General features: G+C 39.0%; 1 protein-coding gene across 18 annotated transcripts in view; it reads left to right on the top strand.

The window, feature by feature from the left end:
- Positions 1–15,362, top strand: part of MYT1L (myelin transcription factor 1 like) — a 301,101-nt gene that overhangs the window by 267,096 nt on the left and 18,643 nt on the right. For all 18 annotated transcript variants that reach the window (XM_030489651.1, XM_030489647.1, XM_030489655.1 and 15 more), the window contains 3 exons: positions 947–1,009; positions 5,750–5,833; positions 7,154–7,375. In XM_030489651.1, the coding sequence (XP_030345511.1) occupies positions 947–1,009; positions 5,750–5,833; positions 7,154–7,375 (369 nt within the window). The remainder of the gene's footprint in view (positions 1–946; positions 1,010–5,749; positions 5,834–7,153; positions 7,376–15,362) is intronic.

The raw sequence follows: 15,362 nt of genomic DNA, 5'->3' as shown, positions 1-15,362 counted from the left end.
GATGTTTCAGAATGCAACATCTGAGTTTGTGTGCACGCTTTTTTGAATTTGAATGCTTTCTTCAAATGAAGCTTTAAAGCATGGCTAGAATTCAAACCTCAGGCTCAAGAAAACTGACTCTTTGGAATTCACGTAGTATTCGTCTGTTCAGTAAAATGAATATAAATTAATTCTTCCTTTGTCTTTTCTGTGACTTAGTGTAACAATTCAAGTCCCAGCTAATGATTTTACTTAGCATTAAAATTTAGCTTGTTTTGTGGTGATCACAATAATCTTTGCAATGTAGAAAAAAGCATCCATTTTCTTTGATGACTCCAATGTCATTCTACTATTAGAAATTCCACTGATGGCTGTATCAATAACTTCTCTGTCTAGTGCTTTAGCTTGGTGTTTAGGAGTGTTTGGGTGGGTTTCCATTTCTCCGCAAGAGGCCATCACTACTTCCCTGTCTACACATTTCCTTTTCCTTAGACATTTCTTTCGCTTTATGGAGAGCTGGAGGGATCTCTCCAAGGTGCGACCTCATGACACTGTGCAGTGGGATTAGAGCAATGGCTCTGATAGAAAACAAAATGGCTCACTGTAATTTTAGTCATTACCTAAGCATACACTATGGAGATATTCCGTTTGCTATCAACCCTACTCATTCCTGGTGGTGCAGGGATGTTAGGCTGCTGCTGGAAATCTCCACTAAACTGCAGATACTAGAGATATCCAGAAAGTGTTTGAGTGGGCAGGTGAGGAGTAGCAAAGAAAAACATTTTGTGAATGAAAGAAGTATGTTTGTCCCCAGTGTGGAATTAAGCTGAAGTTTAGCAATGGTTAGAGGTCCCCAGGGCTGGCACCTGTGGAAACAATGGCTGAGCCAATGAATATTTTTTTTAATGGGTAATTATATATTTCCTGTCAGTAACACTGCTCCATATGTCTTCCATTATTATTCTAGGTGTCCCACCCCTGGGTGTGATGGCTCTGGGCATATTACTGGAAATTATGCTTCACATCGAAGGTATGTAAAGAGAAGGTTTTGTTCTTTAAATCAGAAAACTGAAGGGCTGGAAAGGACCTCAACAGACCTCTCTTCCCTCTCTTAATACTGAAGTAGGATTGAGAGTTGCGCATAGGCATGGGTTGGTCTAACCAATGGATAACATTTCTTAGCTTCAGCATGGCTCACTACTCAATTGGGTAGGAAGATTTTTGCTAATATCTATTAATATCTTTGTAGGAAATTAATCCAGTTTTTCTACCATCTCTGGTAGCCTACGGAAGCAATTCAATATTCATAAGTTTCTGCTGGGTTCCACCCCCCCCCCCCAAAGTATATTTCCTGGTTATTCCTGTCAATCTCTTCGAGATTCCCTCTGTATTTCTTGAAATGCAAAACTGGACCCAGTTGTTTACCTCCTCTCCCAGCTGAAGCCTTACTGGCTTTAATCAGAGGGAAAAAGTAACTCTCTCATCCAACATGCACCAGTCCTGTTGGTACATTTTATAATAAAGCTTGGCTTGTTTTTAAATCGCAACACACTGTACCTTACTATGTCAAGCCAGAAGAATGGAAAAAAATGTATGGATGAAAGCTGTTACTTTAACTGCCTAAACTATAACTGTGATTCTCACCAAGGGCCAAAGAAAGCTTCACACTTACTAATTAGGGTATTTTTGGTACCCCAAAATCAATTATGGTGGTAGTACTATAGAGGTAATGTTGCAAATGCTGTAATTAGCAATTCACTTGTGGCTATATGAGAACTATAAATCAGTAGAGAAGAGTTTCACCGTATTTTGTAGATAGCTATCCACTGCTTAATCAACAAATAATAATGTAACTCACCTCTCTTTTGTTAGTAAAGGCTCTTTACTCCCATGCATACTTGTACTGTTGAGTCTGGGTATTTGCTTGCTTCGCCAAGTCCCTGTACTTTTACAATTGGCTATAACTAGCCAATACACAAATTTCCAGTTTAAATGTATTCCCAGTAAAAGCAACAAACAGTTTAAAGTCAAAACATAAATAACATAGAGATTGGGAATGTGCCATACTTCTACATGCTGTAAAAATGAAAGATCACAGTAACAATTTCTGTAACGCACAGTTAAACGTAAAAAGTACAAATAACAGTATAAAGGAGATGTAAACAATATAAAGGAGAAGATGTAAACATTTTTAAAAGCACTTGCATAATGTAGGAGATTATATCACACTTTCAAAGAAATTTAAGGTCAAGTTTAGAACTACATTTAGTTATTTGTGGATTTATCAGCTCTCAACTCTACCAGCACTATGCTTGGTGAAGCTATGCCCTGGCTTGGATATTTCAGGAACCTGTTTATGTATCTGGTCATGTATTTAACCAGAAACAGCAAGGACAGTGAAGATGCAGAAGGCAAAGTGTCAAAAATAGGAAACCTAAAAGCTGGCAGGGTTAGCAGGGGAGAATCACTGCATGTCAGCTCGTTTTTTAAACCCTTTCCGTGGGCACTGTCTCCTAGCTACTGCAGGACCAGACCATGAGCTTGCCTACTTTCATCTGTAAAATCTTACATTTTTTTTATTTTGCATGATGAGTGGTGGACCAAGTTTTCATTTGATTGTGCAGCATACTCAGTACACATAAAGATATAAAAAGTAATTCTGCAAAACTAAGCAATGTGGAATTTTCCCAGTCCATTGAGATTTAGCACATTCAATCTTCTGAAATGCCACCATGTCTACATTGACCACATAACTCCTTTGTTTCTGTTCCAAAAGGCCTCCTTGGCAGTCTGCAGGCACAGGGGCACTGACACTGAAGGAGTAATGTCTTCTTTGCTTAAACCACCAATGTTCCCAGGAGACCTGATGTATTTGCACAGAGACAGCCCCACAGTGTTTAGGTCATGATATCTGTCAAGGCCATTTCTGAGGCTGGCAAAATGCACGCTTTTTAAAAGGGCAGCAAACCAGTAGCCTAAATCTGAGGCTGTTAAGTATGGGTGACCTTACAGCATGTCCACAGTTAAGCTTCCTAATTCCCACACTGACAATTAGCATTTACTTCCATTTGCATCTGAGTTAGCATTTTTATTCGTATTCTATACCATCATTTACAACCCTTTTAGTTTCAGAAGGAAGGGAATGACAAACTTCTCTCCTAAATGGCTGCCAATATGCCTGGCCATCATCTGTATTTAAAATGGCTGCTCAACAGCAGGCACACATGAAGGCAGATTTAACTCTGCCCTAACTGCAGTTCCACACACCCATTCGATGTCTGCAGAAAGTTATATCAGCAAATACCGGTGCTGAAATTCCCTTGTTGTCTTTTATCTTCATATATAAGAAATTAAACTGATATAAAAACAAACTAATATGTTTACATTGTAATAGCTTTTGGCTATTACAGAATAAAAAAAAAATTAAAGCAAAGACTCATCCTTGACATATGTTTTCTTGGTGAATCTGCTGTCAGAGGAAAAATGAGTTAATCATAATCTCAGAAGCTGTCTGTTGGAAATGTCTGTTTAGCGGACCTGAATGGTCTTAGAATTTTCTAATAAATCATAGTGCTAGAATAGAAAGATCTATTGCAAAAAAGGTGATGCACCAAAATACCATTAAGTAGGTGATAATTAAATTGATTTAATATGTAGAAAGCATTAAATCAAGGCAGAAATTCTTCATTCAGATTTTGTTACGGAAATGTCATCATCTACCAGCATACCCATCTGTATACCTACTAAAAAAAGTATTGCTTTCTGAAGCATTTCTATTAACTATTTAGTTTTCAGAGGCAAAACCTGATTACTCTCACACAGTGGGTATGCCTAGTCTCACAGATAAACCAGGGATATCTGTAACTCCTGTCCTCTCCCCTTCACTTTCTGCACTCCAGGTTGTATGAGAAGCAATGAACCAACCTGTTCCCGAACTGCCCCCGTAACCCCGAGCCCGCTTCCTGTTATTCTAAATCCCTCAGACTCTGTTTCTCCTACCTCTGTCTTCTTACAGATTATGATATTACTATTTTCAAATAAAACTATTTTTAAGTGGCACAGGCTTTCTGAGATTTATTTTGTACACAGGGAACTATGGTACTTTGGTGTGCACTATGCAAGTTCTAATAAACAGCAGTTTGCTTTAAAAAGGAAAATGATCAGCTGCATCTAAATGAAATGGGATGAGAGCACAGGTCCAAGCATCAACGTACAGATGCCTACACTATTAAATTGTTAGTGCGTCCCCTGGCATGGTACTGACCCTGGGCCACTGAAACTTTCCCAGGCAATTCTCTGATATGATTTGGAGCTCAGCATAGGTACAGATCACTTTCTATAAGCAATATGGCTGTAGCTATTCTGCTTTACAGAAGCAGAGTTTAGCTGGACAGACAGGAGCTTGTTGCTTGTGGGTCAGAACATGAGTCTTAGGTCCCTTCCATTTATGACTGCCGATGTAGCCATGTCACCTCACTAGAAGCTGTTAGGTAATACACTACGTCCAATATCTTGTGCTAACATTCCTCCCTTACTTTGGCTTATTTATGACTTTGCAGCATGTAAACTCTAATTCTATTCTTCTTTTGCTAACACAGAATTCTGTCTGTGATAGTATCACCCTTTTCTCTGCTTGTTCCTCCCAGTCCTCGCTGGTCTTTACAAGACAAAATAACTGAAAATTTTACTACCATTATTTCTGTCTCTTCTTCCTGAAGACAGGACCTACTATAAACACTGAAGTACCCTTTGTTATATTGAAACAAAAATTTAATCTTCTATTTTGTTTCTTTCTCTACGGACACTTTTCTTTGGTGACACTACTTTGTCTCTCATCTGAATACTTTTGAAGGTGGTGTTCTATTGATGAATTTCTTTTTTAATGTTGATGTTAAGATGGAAGTAACATTTAAGTAGAGGACAAAGCACAATTTTTTTGATAGACATATTTGTGACATAGGTTAGCAACTACTTAAAAAAAATTTAAATAGCCATTAAAGTCATTGTCAAGTTTACTAGGTGGTTTCTATAATGAATTCTTCATAGGCAAAGGGAAAGCTGAGCTTATAAAATCTTGGAATAGATATATCTTTTCTGTCTTGTGTAGTTAAACCCAACATTCTCAGTGTCTATTTAAATGTAACATTGCTTAGGCTAACATACAAATTTATCTTTACCAAATCTGTTTGTCTGGGTGAGTTGTGAGCACTTAAATTCTTTCTCAGGAAGACACTGTACAGCTCTGAGCACTGCTATGTTTTTATTCAACTATCCTATAGGATTCTTACATGATGTTTGGGAAGGTTTGACAGTGTTTCTGATGTGCTCCCTGGAGAAATCTTTTGTCCTACGAACAGATCCAAGGACTCCTGTTTTCTGAGCCTATTCTTCTGTCCCTCTCAGATATACAGAGGACTTAATGTCTGTCAGCCCTGAAACACTGGCTTCTATTCCTTCTAAAGCTGTTGCTGCTGCTGCTGAGTCAGCTGGAAGGATTATTATGCAGAACTGCTTTCCCTGGCTCCTCAGGGATGCCTGTGCGTGTGGTCTGCACAGTGCCTGCAGTCCTGTCTGGCATCACAAACCGAGATACGCGGATTCCCCCTCGTGGTTGCATATTGCAGCTCTACTTATTTAAACTGCTTGAGCTCTGATTTTGGAAACTGGGCAGGATTACCTATTCTGCCTGTTTTTCAGATAGAAAGCATATTGCTTGTAAACTGTACCCAAGAATGAGAAACTGTGTTTTAAATTGTTTTCCTTCACTCAGTCTTTCAGGCTGTCCGCGAGCAAAGAAAAGTGGCATCAGGATAGCACAGAGCAAGGAAGACAAAGAAGACCAAGAGCCAATTAGGTGAGAATAAATATTGTCAAATGGCATTCATGTGTTTTGTAAGATCATATGTATCTTCAGCTTTTTATAAAAGCATAAATGTTATTGCATGATAGTTATCCAAGAGCAGATGGCAAGAACTGCAAATCAAGGATCTGTGCTGATTTAGTCAGCAAAGGATACAATATTCAGCCAAGGGCACAATCTTCTATAATTTAGAAAGTTTAAAATATGTTTTTCACATGAAATTAAAAAATTGCCTAGATCTTTTTCTCCTAAAAAAACCCTTAAACATATTTGCAAACTACAGACAAACCATACATGCTAAATAAAGTAGTTATGGGAGTAGAGAATTGAGTATTTATAAAAGATTGCTGCAACAAATCTGACTATCTGTGCAGTTTGCATGAGGAGCAAATGCCTACCTATAGGTCTTAGTTTCTTCTTGCAATGTGCTCTGGTATCAGTGGCCACTGAACTCAGTGGATTTAGCAACTGCTTACACCATTCAGGACTGGATCCTCAGTGGAGAGTTGCAGCAATATTTTAGTGTAGGACAAACGGCAAAGTAACCAGCCTAGTTTTGATATGTGTTCTGTAACAGTATGCTGAAAAAACATCATTTCATTTAAACATTTCACTTTGAAGATTCTAACTTCTAACCTTCTAACCCTGGTCATTTGGTTTTTAGACGTATACAGGGGAAATATATGAGGGAATTCCCAAGTAAGGAAAGCCATCAGATGAACATAGAACTGCTCTCATTGATCTCTCTAGGCTGTAGCGCATAGTTTGTTATAATCCCTCCTATTCAGAGAGTGGTTAAAGGTGCTCAGCATTTCTGATGAGGTGTTATGATCATACCTAACTGTTAAAACATTTTCATGACTTTAGACAAGTCTTCTTTAGATTCCATGCACATAAATAAAATGTACCAAGGATTATACTAAGTAGGATTTTATGCTTACAGAGTTTTTATGGGCAATTTCCCTGCTGAGTGGAGCTCAGTAACCAACATTTCAATTCCAGTGTGATATTTACTGTAATGAACGCCTGCAATTCAAATATATATCTCAGTCCTTTTGTTGCAATTGCACAAAATCAACAGCTGTGACTTTGTCTACCGGTTGTCCTCCTAGTGTATCAAAGAATATATTTTTGTCGTATTAGTACAGTTCTGCTTGTAATTTTACCCACTACAGGGTATCTTGACTATTTTTAAGACCACAGTGCATGATTGTTCTTTTCTTTTCATGTCGGGTTTATTTTGACTTTGTTGTAGAGGCTACCAGGTATATGATGGCAAGACAATAAAGTTTATCTCATCTATCTGCTATCCAGATGTCCAGTTCCTGGTTGTGATGGTCAGGGTCATATAACTGGAAAATATGCGTCCCATCGCAGTGCATCAGGGTGTCCTCTAGCTGCCAAAAGGCAAAAGGATGGGTACCTAAATGGCTCACAGTTCTCTTGGAAGTCAGTGAAGACGGAAGGAATGTCATGTCCAACCCCAGGATGTGATGGCTCAGGACATGTCAGTGGTAGTTTTCTTACTCATCGTAGGTGAGTAACTATGGCTTATACTTTTCACTTATGTGTATTATTTAAATTAGATCAGCAAGATTTGAAATACAGCTTTCTGTCATGGCATTTCTCTCTTCCTTTTGAATTTCATTATTACTTTGAAAAATAACCTTTTCACATATATTTGTAGATAACTGCAAATGAAGACATGTGATTTTTGGGATGCAAGTCCTTGCAGATAGAGACCTGAATCTGAATCTATAATGCACAGGAAATTTTAGGGAAAAAAGTGTGAATGGCAATAACTATAAATTTCTACTGCACTATTGGTTGACTTCAGATGAATTATCTTAGGATAGACTTTGTAATACACATCTGAATAGCCCTGATTTTCAGACATGTCAAGCACTTTGTTAATTCTCAAACATCAGAGCATGGAACTGAAGAATTTAAGGAACCAGTTCCATAGAAACAAAGTACTTTTAATAAGTTGGTAATGAAAATGTTTGTGCAAAACAATATATGTAGAATACAGCAGATTAATTAAAAACAATAGAATACACATATTTGACAAAAGAAATACAAAGCCAATTTTCTATAAACTTAGCAAAAATAAGAGAACTTCAGTGACAACATTTTTTTCATAGCTTTGAAGAAATTAAAGAAGAGAAAGTGGCCAGTCTATTAGGGATAAATCTTGCTGCCATTTTATATATTAGGTTATAAGGAGGCAGGGGTGTTCTTCAAGCTTTGAGGGGGAATCTCAGTCTGAACATTACTACAACTCCAGAGAAAATTTCTTATTATATAATCACTAACATAAAACTCTATTATTTCATATATGTCAAACCGATGTGCCTAATTTGTCACCCTTCTCCAGGCAGACCTAAGTTGAACTTCTATACCTTTTAGTTAACTAAACCAACCTGATCTTGTTTTGTTCTTAGTTCTAGATATAGACGTGAAAAGTGTACTTCTTATTCCTTCTCTTGCCTGTAACTATTCCTTTGATTCTTTCTTTGACAATCCTTTATAGCTTAACTGAAAAGCCTTACCCTAACTGCAACCTCTCTGGATTTTGTGCACATAGTTCCTATTTCTTGTTTAGGTTCAGAGCTGGGTTTCTACTCAGTGTTTTTATGGTGCCTACCATGAAGGGATTCTGGTCCATGTCCTTAGTGGTCCAGTGTACTGCGCAGCCTGCAGCTCCTATAGGCTTTAGAGACAGGTGCAAAAACCCTGACCATTTGTGCAGATGTCCACATGTGGATTTAAATTTCTGACTTTCAGTAAAATATCAGTATTTTAGTTCTTATTTCAGTTTAGCTTTCTTCATAATGGTATAGCATTTATTTAACTCATAGAGATCTGTCATTAAAGTTTTGAAATTATTTTATCTTTAGTTTAAAGGTACAATATAATTACTGAGAGATTGCTTTTAAGGAATATTTACATAGTATTTACATTTTCAAGGAGAAAATTCTTGCAGCAGCAATAACTAACTTCTAAAGGGAACACACTGATACAAAATTTAACTGTTCTTCAAAGTTAAGGGGCAAATGGTACCTTGAGATTTTTTTCTTTTTTTTTGATAAGACTGTTTTAAAGAAGAAATAGGGAAAAAAAAAAAAAAGGAGAGAAACCTAAATATGATATTTAGCCACACAGCAGCCATCTGCTTTCTTGAGTACAGTTATCTTAAGTAGAAACTTAGACATGTAGAAGATTTAACTTATAAAACCAGGTTTGGGGCAAAAAGGTCCATCGTTAGAGGAGAGTACCAGAAGATGAAAGGTTGCTTAAAAGACTGGCTGGAGTAGACTGGTCTTTCTTAACTGATTGTATGTAACAAAGTGCCGTTATTCTAAGTAGTAAGTTGTTTAACAATTTTGTGAACCTTCCATAAGCTATGGCAATATTAATAACAAGCTACATTATTTTAAAAGTATGATTAATTCTTGTGGAATTATTAAGATGCTGTTAAAAGGGCTTAGTTCATTTGCTCACAGAAAGAAAACTGTTTTGAACCATTTTAGATGCCTTAGAATAATTTACATGGCCTCCAGCTGCTGCTCAGATATGTCTTCTCAAATGGCATTTTATACCTGTATGTGGACTACTGAATTAAAGTCTGCCCCTAGCATTGAAGTTCAGAACAATTCCCCTACTTTAAGAATCTGCTTGTAGTTGAACAAGATGTATTTACTCCTCTTCCAGTCAATGGAGTCAATGGATCCCAGACAGTTGTTCACTTCTCTTGGTGAATTAGACACCTGTCTTTAATCAGAGTTGTACCCTAAATCTCACTGAATGTCAATGGGGAGTAGGGTTCCCCTGCCTACAAATAGGTACTTTATGCAAATCAAAGTGTTCATAGGGCATGCAAGAAGGCCGTACTGGGTTGGCAAAAACGCCTGAAGATTTGTGTCATAATCTAATTCTTTGATTATGACAGCTGAGAGCTGAGTATGCTTCACAGTGGATCTGGAAGGGTGCTAGCCTTCTGAAATGAATGGGCCCCCGAGCTCCAGAGCTCCATGGCAGCTCATTACATTGGACATGTAATTCCCATGCAGACATTTAAACCTAGGTGTCCTAATCTGGAGTTCAGTCCACCTAAATTACAGACTATGCATTTCCTTACCTAAGGATGAAATATGCCCTAACTTTTAGTGTATGTATGTATTTTAATAGGCTGTGGCCTTATCTTCTGTCTCTAAGAACGTTTTGCTGTACACCTATGGCTGTAAATCTCAGATGCCACTTTCTGAAGAGAAGCAATGCTATGACAGTTATACAGTGAGACCAGACTCATGTACAGTCTTTGGCAGGTATAGCTGCGTTCTGCATGCATGGGGAGAAAGCAGGGCTATGACCGTTAACCAAGTCAGTAAAAGTTCCTAGGGGAGTAGGAGTCAAAAGTCTCCTTCTCTCCTAATAGGTGATTTTTCTTCCCCAATACAAATATTTTTCTGTCAGCAGACTTCTATAAACATATAAAGTAATTACATGTGTAGCTGTCCTTAATGTGTTGGGATTTTTATATTCTACAGCTGTCTATAAACAGTGTATAAAATATATGCCGTTTGTAGACAGCTGTTAATATGCTATTATCCAAGCAGCTGTAATACTCTGGAAACTGGAACGGCAGACTGGCTTATGAAAATTATGCCAACTGTTGAATTAATTAAATATATATGTATGTATGTTGAGTTTTTTGAGGCAAAGCTTCCTTAGAGCTGCTGTTGCACCTTGTACACATGGTGTCATTCCACTGATATCAATGGACCCTGGAGATGAGCCACAGGGGCTAGTAAATCAGTACTTGGTTAAAAACCTGCTCCATCTGGTATCACATAGTCTGGGTTTTAAATATGTGCATATTTGTACATATATGCTTCTGAAGTCTAAAGCAAAAATAAGTAGGTGACGGAAAAAGTCACAAATTTCAGTAAATTTTGAATCCTACCCTATGAACAAAGGCACCAACAAAGGTTTCTGGATTTTTAATGTTTGCCATGTCTGTCTGCAAAAATTCCTAGTAATAGTTCTATTTTGTCAAGGAGTTTGCATAGGAAAGAATGGCAGCAGAGGGTTATCAGGAGGGACTCAAAGCATAGGATTAAGAGTGCTGTGCTTCAAAAAGGAGCCCGTGCTCGCAGGAGAGGCCAGTGTGAAATTAGGTGGCCTATCAGCAATATGAAAGTGAATTGGAAGGCATATAAGCATGGAGTCAGTAGATAGGTAAATGAAATAGGTTATAATGAAATATAAATTGGTTATTATACTGTAGTTTTCCAATTCGGCTCTTGAACAGGGCCTTACTTCTTCATATTTGATTTGAGACAATTTTTCTGGATGGCATTATTTCTAATACTGTGATCAGTGGGAATTTCTCAGAACATACTTGGATTTAGCAACCCTGCTCTTTAGTACAGAATGGGAAATGTGCATGTGTTGACATCAGTGGAAATTACATGCAGAAATGCCTTTTCAGATCTAAAACAATGTTCTTGCTCCCATCTCCTGCCCACTTTTATTTGAATCAGCCCATTTCAAACACAGTAATGTAGCTTTTAGATTTCCTTTAGTATGGAAAATTGTTGTGGTTTAACTCCAGTAGGGAGCTCAGCTCCACACAGCTGCTCCCTCAGTCACTCCCAGCAGCATGGAGGAGAGAATCAGAAGGGTTAAACTGAGAGAACTCATGGGGTGAGGCAAAGACAGTTTAATAGGTAAAGCAAAAGCCACACATGCAAGCAAAGCAAAACAAGGAATTTGTTCACCACTTCCCATGGACAGGCAGGTGTTCAGTCATCTCCAGGAAAGTAGGGCTCTATCACATGTAACTCTTACTTGGGAAGACACTGCATCTCTGAATGTTCCCTCCTTTCTTCATCTTCCCCCCAGCTTTTATTGCTGAGCATGATGCCATATGGTCTGGAATATCGCTTAGGTCAGTTGGGGTCAGCTGTCCTGGCTATGTCCCCTCCCAACTTCTTGTGCGTCTGCAGCCTACTCACTGGTGGGGTGGGTTGAGGAGCAGAAAAGACCTCGATTCTGTGTAAGCTCTGCTCAGAAGTAACTGAAATATCCCTGTATGATCAACACTGTTTTCAACACAAATACAAAACATACCACCATACCAGCTACTATGAAGAAAATTAACTCTATCCCAGCCAAAACCAGTACAAAACCATATGCTAGTAGAGCTATAATATACAAGAGATGAACAAGTTAGAAGTATATCATTTACAAGCGAGTGCTAAATAGAGATGAAAATGTGCAGAAAAGGAATTTTTCTATTGTGTGCCTGTATTCTCACTGAGGACAGTGGGACTCCCAAGATCTGTAAACAAGCTTATAGAATAAGACTTGTATTTGTGCAGCAGAGGCATGCCACTGTGTTTGCAAAATGTCTAGATGTGCTGCAAGTAGTGGACATAATCCAGTGAATTTTCCCATCTGAAGGAATGTATGTGGAAATTGTGAGGTGATTATAAGAAGTGTTTGCATATGACAGTTGTGGGCTATCCACTTTATGCATAGGAAGGCTTAGTTAATGGTAAGGCTCTTAGAAAGCCTGCAGGAAGACAATAGCAGTGCACTCAGTTCAGCTATCTCCTTACATGTATGTCCTGAGGTGAAGGAGCACTGCCAGTGTTGTTTCCTCCAAAAATTGTAGGTTGGTCACAGCTCTGAGCTGCACAGATGCATTGCTAAGACTGGAACAGGCAGATTGGGAAAAGATTGAAAGATAAAAAGATAACTCAAGGCAGGAGCTGCCCTCTGCAGCTGCTTGCTAGAAGCAGGCAGATTCCAGTACTCGCACAGATCCTCAGACAACCTCTATCTCCCAAACACTCAAAGCATTCAGGAGATGACAAATGTGAGGGAAGAAGAATGGAGATGTAGATTTTTAATGTGCAGATCCTTCTCGTGAAATACGCTTTGCTAGAAATAGATACTGTCTAAAATACCTGTGTCATCAAACTCAGCTCCTGAAGGGAAATTTTTCAAGTGCCACCTGTGGTCAAACCTCCTGGTGCTCAGGGCTGCAGCTTGGATCTTTGTCCATAGAACAGCATCTCACCCCAGGGTTATCTGGGGTGGGTGTTCACATGCAGAGTGACAAAGGGGCAGTAGCTCTATAATCCAGCTGCTTTGCATCTGCAAGCATGTGCTAGTGGCTGCAAATTTGCTCATAAATTATTGTAGAGCTTTCAATCTTTATTTGCCTGAAGTCACATACTCTCTTAGCATCAGCGTTTCTCAGCTTCAGCATTAAAAAAACTAAAATTACTTAGCAATAGTTCAGTGAATGAGTCTTTAAGAAACTAGATTTATGGTTATGAAGGGCATGAGAAAGCCTCAGATTATTCTGATTTTTATGTTTTGTATGTAGGCTCGCAACCTCTGTTATTTGAGCAAAATCAGTCCTGCAGTCTTGGACCTGAAACAGCCTTTGTGTTGGTGCAGCATTGTATGAGGCTTCTAGATAAGACAGCAGGACTTACATTACACTAATTTGTCTGAGATACTAAATGCCAGTTACTCCTTTCAGTTCATGGAGAAATAAAAGTGCCCAGAATTTAGATGGAGCTAGTCAGTTCCTAGCAGGTGTCAGCTTTTCAGCAGGATAGAAAGCTTACATGAAATAAAACCTGAATTAAAAAAAAAATAATAATCTGATATTTGCAAATAAATGCCAAGAGAAGAACTTAGAAGCTTTATTAAACAACTCAAAATATACTGTAAAGTTGTACCCATTAACCCTTGTGTTTTCCATGTTTTCCTGAGCCTTCTTTTCTCAAGACTGAACAAAGAAAGTTCTCTCAGCCTTTTGTCATATGGCAGGCATCCCAGTCCTTTGATCATCTTAGTAGCCCTTCTCTGGACCCCCTCCAGTCTGTCCACATCTTCTTTGTATAGTGGGGACAAAAACTGAACACAGTATTCCAGGTGTGGCCTGGCAAGTGCCTACTACAGCGGGTCGTAACTTCTGTATCTCTTTTAGTGATGTCCTGGTAATGTAACCCAGCATCCTGTCGGCTTTCTTTGCCACAGCAGCACACCGTTCACTCATATAGAGCTTGTTGTCCTCCAGGACCCCCAGGGAGCTTTTCACAGAGCTGCTCCCCAGCCAGGTAGATCTCAGCCTGTGCTGCACTCCTGGATTATGTTTTTCGCAGGTGCAAGACTTGTTTTTGTTGTGCAAGGCTTGTTTTTGTTGTGCAACGCTTGTCTTTGTTGTGCAACACTTGTCTTTGTTGAACTTCCTAAGTTGCTTGTTGGCCCACTCTTCCTTCCAGTTGGGAAGTTGGCCCACTCATCCTGCAAGGTGACTCTCCCTTCCAAAGTGTCCGCTTCTCCACACGGTTTGGTATCACCAAACTTTATCAGAGTACACTTTATCCCATCTTCCAGATCATTTATGAAGATACTAAACAGCACTGGGCCCAATATTGATCCCTGGGGGACCCCACTAGTGACAGGTCACCACCTCACCACTGCACAGATCACTTGTCAAGACCGTAATGCATCAGTTTCTCTAGGAGAAGGCTGTGGGAAATCATATCGAAAGCCTCGGAGAAATCCAAGTAGACAATGTCCACCTCTTGCCCCACATCAACCAAGTAGTTTACTTTGTCATAGAAGATGGTCAGGTTTCTCGAGCACGATTTGCCCCTAGTGAATCCATGCTGGCTTTTCCCAATCGCGTGCTTCATTTGGCTTGAGATAGCCCTCAGGAGGATTAGCTTCATAATCTTCCCAGGGACTGATGTCAGACTGATGCGCCTGTAATTTCCTGGATCCTCCTTTCAGCCCTTCTTGTAGATGGGAGTGATGTTTGCCTTCATCCAGTCTCCTGAGGTGTACCCCAGTCTCCACGACTTCTCAAAGATTATGGAGAGCAGCCTCGCAATGACATCAGCCAGCTCTCTTAACACCTCTGGGTGGTTATTGTCAGGGCCCATCAGTTTGTAGGGGTCACACTCCTGTAACAGGTCGCATATCAACTCTTCCTTCACTGGTGGTGGGCCTGTGTCTGCATTGACCTGGTAATGCCCTTGTAGTTCTCACAGGTATTTGCTTTTCGTCTCCGGTACACTTCTGTTTTGGTTTTGAGCAGACTCAGAAGTTTGCAGTTAAGGCAATTGCAAGCATCCTTTAAAACACAAAGAATCTAAATTGCCAGATAAATTCTCGGGATGCTCTAAACTTCCAAAATACCATGTTTAAGAGGAATTTGTGTCTGTCAATTATACATGTAGGGAATCAAAGATTAAAAAGTGCTTTTGAAAGGTGTTCCTATGCTATATTGAAGATAATATTGAAAATAGAAAAAACTTTGCAGAGATGAAATTTTTCTTGTTCTTCCATTTATTTATGAAACATAGATACTGCCAAACTTCAGACTTTTAAGAAACTTTTAATATGCAACTCATTAAATTATTTGATTGCATTTATTTCTGGCCAGGTCTACTGTCAAGTCTTGTCTTTTATTTGTTGCTACAGTAAGTTG

This window comes from Strigops habroptila, chromosome 6, assembly GCF_004027225.2.
Source record: "Strigops habroptila isolate Jane chromosome 6, bStrHab1.2.pri, whole genome shotgun sequence".
Lineage (NCBI taxonomy): Eukaryota > Metazoa > Chordata > Aves > Psittaciformes > Psittacidae > Strigops > Strigops habroptila.
The sequence above is the reverse complement of the archived record's forward strand: the minus strand, read 5'-3'. Positions and strand labels throughout refer to the sequence as shown.